This window comes from Eremomyces bilateralis (assembly GCF_010015585.1).
Source record: "Eremomyces bilateralis CBS 781.70 unplaced genomic scaffold P152scaffold_5, whole genome shotgun sequence".
In the NCBI taxonomy this organism is placed as follows: domain Eukaryota; kingdom Fungi; phylum Ascomycota; class Dothideomycetes; order Eremomycetales; family Eremomycetaceae; genus Eremomyces; species Eremomyces bilateralis.
Genome location: NW_022985071.1, coordinates 1,042,319 through 1,057,185, shown reverse-complemented (window position 1 = coordinate 1,057,185; position 14,867 = coordinate 1,042,319). Strand labels below are relative to the sequence as shown.

At 52.3% G+C, this 14,867-nt stretch overlaps 6 protein-coding genes across 6 annotated transcripts; 3 read left to right on the top strand and 3 right to left on the bottom strand.

Moving 5' to 3' along the window:
- The first annotated feature begins 973 nt into the window (after positions 1-973).
- Positions 974-5,052, top strand: P152DRAFT_432509 (uncharacterized protein). Its single transcript, XM_033677440.1, has 3 exons — positions 974-1,337; positions 1,396-3,740; positions 3,792-5,052. Exons 1-3 carry the CDS (start codon positions 1,308-1,310, stop codon positions 4,693-4,695), a joined length of 3,279 nt encoding a protein of 1,092 aa, XP_033536137.1. The 5' UTR covers positions 974-1,307; the 3' UTR covers positions 4,696-5,052.
- An 802-nt stretch (positions 5,053-5,854) lies between these two features.
- On the bottom strand, positions 5,855-6,619 carry P152DRAFT_275908 (uncharacterized protein). The gene has a single exon (XM_033674890.1). The coding sequence runs from the start codon at positions 6,418-6,420 to the stop codon at positions 5,956-5,958; it is 465 nt and encodes a 154-aa protein (XP_033536136.1). The 5' UTR covers positions 6,421-6,619; the 3' UTR covers positions 5,855-5,955.
- Positions 6,554-7,039, bottom strand: P152DRAFT_447854 (uncharacterized protein; the record flags this gene model as incomplete). The annotated part of the gene is made up of 3 exons (XM_033678013.1): positions 6,554-6,655; positions 6,718-6,917; positions 6,973-7,039. The coding sequence occupies 3 exons, from the start codon at positions 7,037-7,039 to the stop codon at positions 6,554-6,556; spliced, it is 369 nt and encodes a 122-aa protein (XP_033536135.1).
- Positions 7,040-7,323: 284 nt separating this feature from the next.
- P152DRAFT_456757 (molecular chaperone) lies at positions 7,324-9,266 on the top strand. Its single transcript, XM_033679080.1, has 3 exons — positions 7,324-7,885; positions 7,946-8,188; positions 8,245-9,266. The coding sequence occupies exons 1-3, from the start codon at positions 7,606-7,608 to the stop codon at positions 8,784-8,786; spliced, it is 1,065 nt and encodes a 354-aa protein (XP_033536134.1). The 5' UTR covers positions 7,324-7,605; the 3' UTR covers positions 8,787-9,266.
- Positions 9,267-9,427: 161 nt separating this feature from the next.
- On the top strand, positions 9,428-11,553 carry P152DRAFT_275871 (serine/threonine protein kinase). Its single transcript, XM_033674889.1, has 2 exons — positions 9,428-9,750; positions 9,810-11,553. Exons 1-2 carry the CDS (start codon positions 9,665-9,667, stop codon positions 11,293-11,295), a joined length of 1,572 nt encoding a protein of 523 aa, XP_033536133.1. The 5' UTR covers positions 9,428-9,664; the 3' UTR covers positions 11,296-11,553.
- On the bottom strand, positions 11,502-12,734 carry P152DRAFT_472257 (PLP-dependent transferase; the record flags this gene model as incomplete). Its single annotated transcript, XM_033681142.1, has 3 exons — positions 11,502-11,920; positions 11,970-12,595; positions 12,646-12,734. 3 exons carry the CDS (start codon positions 12,732-12,734, stop codon positions 11,502-11,504), a joined length of 1,134 nt encoding a protein of 377 aa, XP_033536132.1.
- Positions 12,735-14,867: the final 2,133 nt, after the last annotated feature.

Sequence of the window (14,867 nt, the reverse complement as noted above, 5' to 3'; positions counted from 1 at the left end):
CAGCATTCATGAGACGGCATTTGGAGGTTTCTGCTGGCGTGGTCAAGGTGGATTTGGACGTCCAGAGCCTCAGCGTGTATGCGAGATGGCGGTTCTGCCAGGCTGAAAATCAACTCAAGCTTCTTCTGCCTTCCACATGGGCTTTACATCTGCGAGAATCCTTCTGATTCTGACCGCGATTGTGTGTAGCGACTTCCGAGTGAATGGAACTGCTGACTGCCTTTCGACGTCGCCCAGCTACCGATGAAAGTGCCCAATTTTATGAATGGGAATGTGCCATGGAGAGCGAGCCATAGGTGGTTTTACACTTGCTCTTGCACACATTCCTGCGGTCACACAACGCTCCGTCCCCTTCCTCATTCCCTTCCCCATCTGCTGCTGTCTTACTCCCTCAGGGCTGCTTCGGTGCTCAGTTCATGTTTCCTCCATTTCCTATCCTCACGTCAAGGGACTAGATCCACGCGTGCTCACCATGTAATAGTTCCATCCCCCCACCCCTTTCTATAGCGTTCAATCGTACATTTGGATTGATGCCACTGTACGTGCCGGTGATATAACCTGATGACTCTTAGGCACCTGGCGAACATCCGAGTGTGACTTATCGTGAATGCACATACCGAATGAATGTTACCACCCTCCGAAAGGCCTGTAGTGTTGTGCCCCTGACGACGGCATCCGGTAGAAACACATCAACACTACTTCTCGCTCTAGGTGTTGATGTATTTCCCCAGTCCTGGCACTCTAGTATGACGCATACACGAGCTTTAGCAAAGCATATCTAAGTACGGAGGATAAAGACAGATACATTCTCTACGCAATCAAAAAACTCAAAAATCGCAATCTGCCCTCTAATAGGTATTTGATAAGGCTTATTTGATGACTTAAAAAATACCGTGCTACACTTATGACGGCCATATCAAACGTTAAGTCGTCGCCCTGTCCAGAAAGCTACCCATCTCTCAACACAGAAACACATGTCGATAATTCATCACCACACTGTCCCTCATTATTATCGATAAAGGCTGTGTCGCCAGAGAATTCCGAATTCTAGTGCGGTGTCTGCCTATAAACCCACATGAGTGTTTGGTTGCGAGGTCCAAACCCATGAACTATTTCACCGCTGACCTTGCCGTCATTCTGTCTACAACCACACCATACACCGAGAGCTACTTGCGTCTCCCATACTTCGGGACTTCCTTTCTACACATCCCACCACCACACAACTGTTCTTCTTTGGGATTCCACAGGTCCCAGCGTTCCCACACCACAGCCGCTCTTTACTGGTGTGATTTATAAGCATAGTCACCATGGGAGACGCGCAGTCCGATGCGGAGAAGGTGAGGGGCATTTCCGCTATCCGCATACTGCGACCAGACCTCTAATGCTGCTGGACAGATCCGAAATAAACGCCTGGCCAAACTAGGTGGAGGACGGTTTACAGGCTCGAACGTCACTCCCTCAACAAGCGACGTTTCGCAAGTTGAAGCGCCTCCCTCTGGAGTGCCGAAGGTAGAGGACAACCTGTCTTCGCAGCCGCCACAACAGCAACCTACGCGGACACCGCCAGTCGAGCCATCAGGGCCTCGTGCCGCGATGTCAGCGCCGAAAGGAGACTCGGTTGCGCCGCTGAGCATGAAACCGGAAACACCAACGCCTACGAAGCCGATTTCCACACCGCAGACACCCAACAGCACCACTCCACAACACACACCGCAGGGCAACAAGCAGCCGGCTTCGCGGCAAGGCGAGAGAGAAAATCTCGAGACATGGGAAGACCGGACACTGAGCAGCATCTTCCGGCTCACGGTGAAAGGACAGAACACGGCGGACGGACTCGGGCAGAGGCTACACTTTGTCGAAGGAGTGAAGGCTGATTTAGAAGAACAGGGTGAGCCGCTGAGGGTCAGCGTCGGGGTATTGGATGGAGCGATTGTGGAGGCGGCCTCCAATCTTTCCAAAGAAGAGCCGTTCAACTACTTGCTTGGATGCTGGAAACGAGTGTCGCGGCAGTGGAGGAGCATGAGTTCGTTGGGTCCCAACGACCCCAAATTCGCCGTGATCAAAGAAGCCAGGCGGCTGTGTATGAGCTATTGCATCTTTGCCATCACGATGCCGGAGATGTTCGGCCGGGATACCCCCGAAACGAGCCCGCTCATCGAGCATCTTCTTGTCGACCCCGAGTGTGACTCAGGCATCTGTCATGACTTCCTTACCGAGGCGTCGTTGCGGTTCAAAGAGGACGATAGTATCAAAGATGCTCTGCTAGCTGCGGTCGAGCAACTCAGTGAGAAACTGAAGAAGCTCTCCATGAACGACAACTACAAGCCATATATGTTAGCGATCCGGAACCTGGTCCGTTATCCCCTCGTCGTCGATGCTATGACGAAGTCACCACAGTTCCTCCCCTCCAGCATCACAGCATCCACAATCGAAACAGATACGTTACTCGGCCCGTTCTTCCGCCTCTCTCCCCTTTCTGGAGACGTCGCCGAGAACTATTTTAATGGATCGCGGAACAAGCCGGAGAATCAGATCCTGGAGGCGCAACGCGCCTTGCGCATGACCCTTCAGACCCACCAGGACGAGTTATTCGATATCGCGAACTTCATCATCAAGGCATCCAAGGAGCCGCGGGAGCGAATGCTGGACTGGCTCGCCATGACGGTCAACCTCAACCATAAGCGAAGAGCCATACAAGTCGACCCTGCGGCTGTTGCAACGGATCCGTTTATGGTCAATGTGACGGTCATTCTGGATCGATTGTGCGAGCCTTTCATGGACGCTACGTTCTCGAAGATTGATAGAATCGACGTGGCGTATTTCCGACGATCACCTCGGCTCGACATCAGCGACGAGACGAAGTTCAACGCAGATCAAAAGAAGTCGGACGAATTCTATACGGAGCAAGTCGAAGGCACGTCTAACTTCATTTCCGAGCTGTTCTTCCTCACTGTCGCGGCTCATCGCTATGGGATGGAAGCCGTGAGCTCGAAGCTATCAGATCACCAAAAGGACTTGCAGCGCATGGAAAAGATGGTAGAGAAGTTCGAAACCGAAAGGCACAAATACACCCATAATCCTGGGCAGTTGCGGCTGTTCGAAGCGGCACTGAAGAAGTACAAGGACCAGATCGAGCGAGGCTACTCCGTATTCCGCGCTCATCAGGGTGTGCTTCTCGATGAACTCACCCAGGCTCGTTCGATGCAGTTCATGCGATATGTCATTGTTTTCCTAATTCGGCTGGCGTCCCCGACTTGCAGTTATCCGACCAAACCATTGGAACTCCCGCTCCCGGAGGACGTCCCCGAAGTGTTCGAGTGTTTACCCGAATACTTCTTGGAGGTGATCGTGGATAACTTCAAGTTCATCACCCGGACCATGCCTCACATCATCACCTCAACACAGTGTGAAGAGCTCATGGTGATCTGCATCACTTTTCTCCGCAGCTCCGAATACATCAAAAACCCTTATCTCAAAGCGGGCCTGGTCAGTATCTTGTTCCACGGTACCTTCGGGTTCAGGGGTCGCCCTAAAGGAGTCCTAGGGGACCTTCTCATTGGGTCGCCGTTCGCCTTGAAGCACCTCCTCCATGCGCTCATGCAGTTCTTTATTGAAGTGGAAAGTACCGGAGCTCATACGCAATTCTTTGACAAATTCAACATTCGGTACGAGATCTTTCAGATCATCAAATCTGTCTGGTCAAACACCATCTATCGGGACAACCTTGGGACCGAAGCCAAGTAAGTATTCATCACCAGCGTGCGGGAACCATTCTAACCTTCGTTTCGCAGGGTCAATCTAGACTTTTTCGTGCGGTTTGTTAATCTCCTGTTGAACGACGTCACCTTCGTCCTCGATGAGTCGTTCAACGCCTTCACTACCATACACGACCTACAACGAGAACTGAACCAACCAGGGAACACTGGTATGGACGAGAATACAAGAAGGGAGAAAGAAGAAGCCCTTTCTTCCGCGCAAGGCAGAGCGAAGGGATACATGCAATTGACCAATGAGACGGTCTCCATGCTCACACTCTTCACCGAAACTTTAGCTAAGTCTTTTACAATGCCGGAAATTGTTCAGCGACTAGCAGATATGCTTGATTACAATCTTGATGCCCTCGTCGGCCCCAAACAAACCAATCTCAAGGTCGACAACCCGGCCGAATACGGCTTCCGGCCCAAAGACCTGCTAGCCGATATATTCGACGTATACCTGAACTTGCGCGAAAGGCCGAACTTCATCACCGCCATCGCCCGCGACGGCCGATCCTACAAGCCGCAGAACTTCATCCAAGCGGCGAATATCATGAAGCGGTTTAGCTACAAGTCGCAAGAGGACCTGCAGAAGTGGGAGGACCTGGCCGCCAAGGTCCAGGTCGCGAAACAAGCGGACCAGCAAGCGGAGGAAGACTTGGGAGAAATCCCCGACGAGTTCTTGGATCCCCTTGTCTACACGCTGATGGAGGATCCCGTGATATTGCCGACGAGTCGCGTCACGATCGATCGCAGCACTATTCGGAGCCATTTGCTGAGTGATCCACACGACCCTTTCAATCGGACACCGTTGAAGATCGAAGACGTCCTTCCGGACACTGAGATGATCGCTCGGATCGAGGCATTCAAGCAGGAGAAACTGCAGCAAAAGTTGGCCGCTGCTGTTCCAGGGGAGGGTGAGCCGATGGACACATCTTAGCTAGCCAATGCTGGGATTCCGCATGTCGGCCAATGCTTCTGCCTCGGAAAAGGGAGGTTTCCAGGGTCGTTCCGCATTTCAGGCGAGTAGGTGGGGGCATGCTGCGTTGGCTTTCAGAATATAGACTGCCTCTGTGCTATCACAAGCAGATGCGATATCTAAACGAGCATTCATGGTTAGCGTGAAGGTTCAGCGTTCATCTGCACCAGGTATTCGCCTACGTCAGAAGAGCCGATCCACCAGGCGAGCCCAGCTTGACATTCCGCGCTGTCTCTCGACCCTCCTGCATGCTCTGCATGCTCCAGCATGACATGGCTTCAATTCGAATTCTTCCTCTCCAACAGTGCTGCATCGTACACGACTGTGCCTAGAATCGTGACTGGCTGGTGAGGAGCCCTCACAGTACCTCCACCGGTAGTCCTCTTTCCCACACGTGCCGTGAGCGAAGTGCACGTAGTTACACATTTTGTCGGTTGGATCATGATTCAGAATGGCTTGTATGCTCGCTATTTTATATCAGAACGCATTGTGCGAACACATGCGTGGCCCGTATTCCTGTATCATATGACTTTATGTCTTAAACGACTGTCACTCAGCATAGTCATGTAGGACACACCAGTCACCACGCCATCGATTGTTGAAGAAGGATGCAACCACCATGGCTCCCCAGTTGGAAAGTGTTTCAAAATTCTGATTAGAGCCTGCCAATTGTTTCGCCATGGAGATATCAGCAGCCCGCATTTAACTAGTTCAGGATACGCTGAAGGGAACTTCGCCTAGGTCTCCTATCGCACATCAAGGTCATGTGTTCCTAAACTACAGGGACGGTACAGGTAGGGTAACGTCCAGGTTCGACATCTCACCAACACTCAGTACTGGTTAAATCCGTTCACGATCCGGCATATTTGTAGAACCCTTTCGGCCAGTTGGAAGACATGTCCGGATCCCAGCATCTTGGAGCCACGAGTGAAGGGCTCCAAAGGAGCGAGTTGGTTTGGGTAGAGGATGTCGGATGGTAGCTTGATCTCGATAAATTAAACTGCAAATAATGATGGCCATCTGAATGGTCTTTATCGAATCCAATGCATCCAGACATCTGCTTAGAGACCCGCACTTTTTTTCGTTTCGCTTTGAACGCTGCCTCCATGAACTAGAAAGGCGTTCAGCTTGGCAACACTACCCAGTCTCGGACCCATGATATATAGTAAAATGGTGGCACTAATCACGTCAACCGTAGCCTTCGAGTAGTACTCGGTAGTATTAGTTATATATTTGGAGTATTTGGAACAATTTAGGGGACAAAGCATCTGCCTCATAAGAATGCGATCTTTCTCTGTTCGAGGGTAAATTCTGCCTTTTTGTCACTGGCACCGTTCGAAACCGGATCGGCCCAGCACAGCTTGGACTGTTCGATAATAACAGGTATTTGATCCATCCATTCGCATACCATTCGTGCCCTGAGACGACGCATTCGCTGACGGGGACCTTCTTCGCCGCCCACACAAGCACGGTGCTGTTCCAGTGCAGCAACAGGCGATCTCCACGAGCACGAGAGCAGCTATATCCTCGGGGTCGAGAGTTCATGCAAAAAAAGTTGTAGAAAAAGCGTGGAATCTCAACGACCGGAACCAGTCTGCGTGAAGACATGACCATACTCCATTGACTCCAAACGAAGCTCAGCGTATATACGGGCAGCGTACGGAGCATTGACGTAGCAATCGGCATAAAACTTTTGTGGACAAGGAGAAGGGTATCAATCGACCCGTCTGAAGATATTAAAAGCAAAAGGACGGTGTAAACGGGAGCGAGTGAATCCCCAGTGGGTGACTGGTGCTCTATTGACTTGGAATTTGCAGATTCAAGTAAGATATGCCAGTGCACCTCCGGCGACTTGCACCGCGCATGTGGCCATGGTCGCCCCTCTTACGACTCCTCTTACAGAGAAGGTCGATTTAATACTCTACAGTGTGTATAAGTAAGCAGGTGATACACACCATCCGAATGGGAGAGCGTGGTTCGTACTTGTTTGCGTCGGCTGGCTAGGAGCATATAGAGGGCGCTCCATGCGGCTGACGTTCCTGCGGCCTCCGTTTTGTAACCACCTAGGTTCATGTACGAGGTGAACAGAAATAGGGGAGCGAAGACCATAGGAAGTTTTTGCAGAGGTCGAGCGTGTTGAGCTGTGATCAGAGTTGCCAGCACAGTGGGAGGCAATGGGTTTTCTACACACGAATGAGCTCCAGGTCATTGGTGAGGGCGAAATAGCCGTCGACGTACCACCCCATTTCCTCGCATACTCAAAAACATTGGTCTTTGTATCCTCTGACGATGGAGCTTTAGACATGATGGCGATCCTGTTAATTCTAGCGAACGGAGACGTTTTGACAGCAACACGTTGAAGTGAAGTCGAACGAATTGAGTACTTACTCAGCATTCAATATGGATGGTGATTCCCTACGAAATTCAATACACGCTATCACCGTCAGGGTTAGGTCTCACGTGTGGAAGCCATTCTGGACTAACAGACAGGGATTTGATACCGATAACAAGGAAAATATGCTGACATAACCATCAATTCGGTGTCCTGTCTTCGAGAACTAAGATCTGTGGACTAGGAGTGTTAGGTGGCGCAACGTTGGACTGGAGTGACAACAACTGACGAACAATCCTCATTGCGATATGCAATCTGGACTCATCCATAACTCCGAAAAGGACTTATCACCACACCCCGACCCGCAAACCCTGTGTCCACCCCTCTTATGCCATATGGACAACTGTCTTTAAAGCCCACGATTCGATTCCGTACCTTGCACCAGCGCCTCGACTTCCGTTCCCAACCGATTATCAAACGCAATCTTCGAACTCCCGAGCGTTTGTAGCGGGCTATAACTTCCAGGGTCGCCGCTAGTAATGTCGGGAAAGGCCACCGGGTCGAATGCGACTCCGAATGGCGACGCAAAGCACCGAGCACATCACGATGGCAGCGCCGGGAGGGCATTTACCGCGGAGCAGAAGACCGCCGTCATAAGAGTCCGGAAATGTGCAGCAACAGGATATTACGATATCTTGGGGCTGGAGGAAGTCCGCGCGTCGTGTTCGGACTCGGATATTAAGAAAGCCTACCGGAAGTTAAGTTTACTAACTCACCCCGACAAGAACGGCTACGATGGCGCGGATGAGGCTTTCAAAAGTGAGTATTGGCAATCGTCTCCGATAAGGAAGTCGTCCAAGCTGACTGATGCTTTCGCAGTGGTCTCAAGGGCATTTCAAGTCCTATCCGATCCAGACAAGAAGACCAAATATGACAAGTTCGGCGGGGATCCCGACAGCAGATTCGGAGGCGGCGGCGGCCCAGCGACGTCCCCCTTTAGCGGGTTCGCGCGATCACCAGGCGCACGCGGAGGCGGCTCCATGTTCGAGGAGGAGATATCACCGGAGGAAATGTTCAGGCAGTTCTTCGGCGGCGGTGGCGCATTTGGCGGCGGAGGATTCGGTATGTGCATATCGCACCCCTATCAAATTATAACCCCCGCTTACCAAAAGTTCCAGGAGGCGACTTTTTCGACGGCCCCGTTTTCAGTTTCAACATGGGAGGAGGACCGGGGATCCGAGTCCATCAGTTCAATAATGGAAGACCTCGGCGGCGTGCGAATGGAGCTCAGAACGAACCCGCACCCAGCGCCTACAGCACCCTCACGTCTCTCCTCCCTCTTCTCTTCCTCTTCGTCCTCCCCCTCCTTTCCTCCATTTTTAGCGGGAACTCCGAACCATCAGGCCCGCAAGTTCGCTTCGACTCTGTCTCCCCACCCTATACGATGCAGCACACTTCGTCGAACCTAAAGGTTCCGTATTACGTCAATCCTCGAGATGTTCAAGACTTTGGCCGGCGGCAATGGCGGGACCTGGATAAGCATGCCGAGACGCGCTACGTGGGTAAGCTGCACTCCGAGTGCAACATCGAGACGCAGCAGCGGGAGCGGTTGGTGCAGGATGCGCAAGGCTGGTTCTTCCAGGATGAAGAGAAGATGCAGAGAGCGCGGCAGTTCGATATGAAGAGCTGTCGGAGGTTGCACGAACTTACTAGGAGATGACTGACCTATGATGGATAACTGGCAGTGTTTTAAATGCATCATCTCTCTGCATACCCTTCCCACATTCCCAGGGGGAAAGGAACCCATCAAGAGTTTGGATATCGGGATGTACTGTAATAATTGGACCTCGGATGTGCATATGACGTGCCTAAAGGCATGTATGGATAGTAGTGGTACTTTACTTTGTACTTGGTGGTGGCGGTGGTGGTGTCAAGGCGTTGGTCCAGGAGTTCATCTGGCCTTCGAGCGACGAAGGTATCATTGAATCACAATCTAGTTTAATGTACAGACACCATGAGACCACCGAGAAGAATACAGGTATATAATTGCCATCTACAGTACTTACTATAGTATGCAGTATGGCTTTGCTCCAGACCATGATCGTGACTGATACGTTTATCATGGTCTGCTTTACACCTGATGAATGACAGAAGGGGCAGTCTGCTACTTTAAGTAGTTAAGTACCTCCTTATCAGTAGCTGTAAATTAATATGTTGTGCAACCTTCAGCACCCTTGTGCAACCGTGTGAAGCTATGATATCTTTCCCCTAAATTTTTGTCCGGCGATCTGTAGATTCGCAAACTGAAGCCAGACTTCATCTGATGTGGCATCAAGATCTCTCCCTGGATTGCGGGCGGGTGGCGCACCAACCCCCCGAATCCCAGCAAAGATCCGCCCCAGCCAGGGCCCCAAAGCCCCCGATAGCCACAACGACCGCGTCAACGGTTGACTTTGTCGGCGCGTCTCCCCACCACGAACCACTTGCCCTGTGTTTATCTTCCATCGATGGTATCAAATACCGGTAAGTACGTACTTCAATGGCGCCCCTGGGAGTAAGTTACGCAACGCTTGCGATGACATCTCTAACATTCTTCTAATGTATCTTCAGAGCCAAGTCGAGGAACCAATCAACCTCCCCTTCCGCCTCGTTTCTGGAACTATTGGGCAAGGAGCATACGCATTGTAGGTTGATCCCGTTGAGACTTGGGGATCAAAACGCGTTTCTAACCGAACTCTTGTAGCATCCGAAAAGCCTGTCCCCTCAAAGACGTAAAACCCATCATCGCCGTCAAATTTATCAATAAAGAACAAGCCTTCCGAATCGGACGATTGACGCAAAAGAAGCTCGAAAACGAAGTCATCCTGCACAAGCACCTGGGGAAGCACCAGAACATCATAGAATGCATCGGTTTCGGAGGCGATCCGAGCTGGCTATGGATCCAGATGGAGCTGGCTGAAGGCGGCGATCTGTTCGACAAGATCGAGGCTGATGAAGGCGTGGGGGACCGGGTGGCACACCTGTACTTCACCCAGTTGATCAATGCGGTCAGCTATATGCACGACAAGGGGATCGCGCATCGCGACTTGAAACCGGAGAATATCTTGCTGTCCGGCGGGGGGAATCTGAAGCTCGCGGATTTTGGACTAGCCACTTTGTTTCGGCACCGGAATATCGAAAAGCGGTGTACGACGGTTTGCGGAAGCCCGCCCTACATCGCGCCGGAAGTCCTGGCCCAGAGGTCGAACAAGAAAGGAAACGAGCTAGAATCGGGGTACCAGGCCGATAAGGTGGACATCTGGTCATGCGGAATCGTATTGTTTGTCCTCCTGGTCGGCAACACGCCGTGGGATGAGCCGACGATGAACAGTTACGAGTTCATGGAGTTCGTCAAATTGGAGGGACGAACGACGGACGAGCTATGGACGAAACTGGACTCCTCGGTCACGTCCTTACTGAGAGGCATGTTGAAGCTTGACAGTGCCCAACGCTTCTCGCTGCAAGAGGTCCGGACCCATCCTTGGTTCACGGAGCGGAACCCTTACCTCGACGCGCGTGGGAGGATCGCGAATCCGGTGGTGCTGGCGACGCAAATGCTCGAATCCTTACACATTGACTTCGACTCCAAGCCGACTTTCACACCGCATCGAATGGACGCCATGGACATGGACCAACCACAAATCAGCATGACGCAGCCCGAGACACTGGTCGGGGAGATGTCACTGGACTGGGAACGGGTGCCTCACTTCCAGGAGGGCGTGAGTCTCAGCCAGCCGACCGATATCCGAAGCGGCGGCACGATCTCGCATTCGCTCCTGAGCTACCTAGCCGAAGATCCGTCGCTGTCGCAATTCACCGCTACGCCCGCCGTCCCCTTGACGCTGACCCAGCAGGCGAGGCATTTCAAGGACATCATGCCATCGTTCTCCCTCACTCGATTCGTCTCGCCCCGATCCCTGACGCTGCTTCTCCCTCTGCTTAAAGAGGCAATGCATCGCTTGGGTATACCGGCAACGGAACGAATCACGGACAGTGGAGCCGTCGTCGAAGTCAAGACCATCGACGGACGGAAGCAGGCTCTGGCGGGAGCTATTTTGGTGGAGCGATATAACAATGAGCTGCTGGAGGTCCGATTCCTGAAGAAAAAGGGTGACCCTCTGGAGTGGCGGCGGTTGTTCAAGAAGGTGGTGATCCTTTGCAAGGACGCCATTGCCGTCCCGGAGCATTGAATGCGGGAATTGTTTGTATATCATGATGTCGGGATGGGTGTTGAATGACATGTACGAGGTATGAGGATAAACCCGTCTATATCTACGGCGTCCTATATAATGCCAGAATGAAGCCCTTTCGGGAGTCGCCGAAAACCGACCACTTTTTATGTATCACGCATTCCCACACTTATACATAGAACATGGCTATGCTTCCATTTGACGTCCTACAAACTCGACTTCAGCGCCTCGATAGCGTGGTCGATATCCGTTCGGTCCGGGTCCGTGACACTGACGCCCATATGACCGAATCGGATGTACCTCGTAGCGATTTCCTTGTGCAAACCACCGGCAAAGACGACACCTTTTTGGCCGAGCTTGGGAAGCACATCGGTGGGTTTGACTCCTTCGGGAAGGTAGATGGCGGTCATCGCATTGGCCTGGTTTTCCGGCTTGGATGCGATCTGCTTCAGTCCCATATCGGCGACCGCTTGCTTCACCTTCCGGGATGCTGCCGCGTGTGCCGCATATCGGTCCTCAAGCGGCTTGGAAAGGATCTGGGTGAGCGTCGTGTGCAGAGCGCGGACGAGCTGGGGAGACGGCGTCGCGAAGTACGATGGCTTCTTGGCTTCGTAATTTTGCATAACTTTGAAGCAGGTTAGCAAAAGCGCATGGGGCGGATGTCAACCACTTACCGGGCAGCCAATTCTTCCAGGACCCAAAATACGAGGAGGGTCTAGATTTCCGGTTCTTGAACGTCTCGATCGCGCGGCCGGAGGCCATGAGGATACTCAAACCCGCCGGGCAGCCGATGGCTTTTTGACTGGCGGTCAGAACCACATCAATTCCCCAATCGTCGAACCGAATCTCCTCGCATCCCACACTGCACACGCCATCCACCACCACCAGCGTCTCGGGGCTGACCCTGTGCACCGTCTCCGACAGGTTCTTGAGTTCACTTAGCACCCCCGTCGACGTATCGACGTGCGTCACCGTGATGACCTTGTATTTTCGCTCCTTCAGCGCCTTCTCCACCTCATCCAGCTGCGGCCGGTCTCCAATCGCGGCCTTGAGCTGGGTCGCGCGCACGCCGTACGTCTCGAAGCAGTCGGCAAACGAGTCTCCGAAATACCCGGTGTGGAGGACCAGGGCATCCTCGCCCGGCTCCGTCAGGTTGGATGCCACTTGGTCCCAGCCGAGAGTGCCTGAGCCAGAGATGATAAAGGGCTGGGAAGCGGGGTCAGAGGTTTGGAACAGCTTGCGGAGCATCGTCAGGGCTTCGCCAAAGACGCCGACGAAAGGTGCGCCGACATGAGATTCACTGCACACTGTTAGACACAGTATAGGTGACCGAAGGGGGGCTTGGTGTACCTGAAATGGGACATGGACTGGAGAACGGCATCGTCGAACTCCACCGGTCCGGGGATCAGTAACGTGGAATGGGGCGGTTGCGAAGACATTTTGGATGGTAACGTTGTGGCTGTTTTGGAGGTAGTGGATTGATATCGTCGAGCAATGGGCGATTGAGGGGAGTAATGGAAGGTGGTGGCACGTTGTCGAGAGATGTTGAAGAAATTGAGTCTCTGATACAGTGGTCTCATGGTCCCTAACTTAACTGTAGCCGCGGGGTGATGTCGGGGTTCTGATGACTGTATGGCGTATGGTTCCTGGTGGCCGATTTCGCAATGTTGCGCAGGGATGGACTTTCAGTTGGTTTCTTCCATTCGCGCGAGTTGTATCACTGTGAAAGGACCAAAAGAGCCACTTATGACGGGAATCGATCGGCTTATCTTAGGTAGCACTAACTTAGTTAAGCATTTATATTATGGTCAATTTGTCAAGGGGAGGAGGAGAGGGTCGGACTGTGAGGTACGGAAGCATCGGACGCCTGGATATCGCCCATGAGAAGGCGGAATACTCTTTCACACCTGGAATTATGTTGGGAGGTTCCGCGAGGCCTTCTTTCTTTTGCAGTCTTCAATCATTATTATATTGGAGGTATGGACTGTTGGTCGACAGCCGACAGTGAGTAGACCATGAGCAGCACAGAGCATGACGGGGTGTTGGCGAGGTCCGATATTCAGTCCTCAGGCGCCGAGGCATAAAACCGCGCTGGGGCTCTGGAAACCAGGCTGGCTAATCGAGGCGTCGCGAGGCGTCGCGAGGGATGACTAAGCGCCTCGCCTCGCCTCGCCTCGATTGCATACTAAACCGCCTCGCGACGCCTGCTGGAACCATGGTTGAGCGTACCAAAGATGAAATTCCGTAATCCTGTATGCCATACAGAGGTCGATATCACGGTGAGGAGGATGGTAAAGACGGTGGTGGTGAAGATCGCATACTATATTCTCCTAGCTAGACTCCTCCTCCTCGTCGTCGTCATTATCCACCGCTAGATTCGCTTGTGAGAAGACGATCTTCTCGAGATCAAGATCACTAATAATACCATTTCTAAACCAATGCTGTAGACACACCAACTTCCTCAACGTCTTCGCGTTCATACGGGCTCTCTCTGTGTCCAGGAGTCGCCCACAGGAGGACCATATCCGCTCCATATCCGCGGCGGATGCTGGAGTGGCAAAAAGGTCCATAGCGATCCTATAGAGAGCTGGAAATCGCGTACGATTAGCAATCCACCATTCCATAGGGGCCTTCATCTTCTCCTGAGGCTCGTTGAGATATTCAGAAACCTCATCCACGGAGGAGATTTCCTGTGGTTCAAATCCAGGCCCCCAAGAACCTAAGAAGTCCTGGTAGGCGCTCCGCACGGTATGATCCGTTGACGAAGAGCTCTCTGGGACGGATATATCTTGCCGTAACGTGGCGACAGACTCACGTAATTTAGTAATGACTTGAGCCGTGCTAGGGTTTTTCGGTTCCTTGAGATCGAAGAACCTTTTCTTATATCGTGGATGAAGCAATACCGCGAGCATATACGCAGGAGTCTGCGGGTCCCTCATTTTAAGTTGGTATTTCATCGCCTTAGAGAGGGCTCTCTGTAGAGGCGATGCGAGCTCCTGGAGAACCGGTCGCCTCGGTATCTCCGCGATCAAAGAGACTAAATCTTTCACGATCAAGTGGATAACGAGGTAAGATTCGAAAAGAGCTCCTTCAGCACCATCCTCAGCGTTACTTTCTAGGATTTTGGAGCGAATAAGGAAGGGGTGGTAAATCGCTTGGAGCTCTTCTAGAACAGCCCAATCAGCCCCTGTAAGCCCCTGGAGAGAGGCGTGTCTTGCGCAGTACTGATCAATTGTAGCGCGTAAACGGAGAGCACGACTAATCGAGTCGTATCTTGTATTCCACCGTGTCTGGTTTTCACGGATAATACGGAGAGGCTGATCGCGACGTCGCTGAGATTGATCGACCATACCCTCTAAAATAGTGGTTTGGATCGTCAAGAACTCTTGCTCACGTTTCGAGCTACTTTTGATATGGGTAATGATAGACTTGAGGCGTTCAACGGAGACCACATCGACATTCGTTGGAAGCGTAGGACTTCGAAGATTCTGTCCTGGATGGCCAGGAATGCCACTGTCCTGCGTACATTGAAGGCCATCTGACTCGTCGTTGTCCGTGCCAGCCAAATGGTC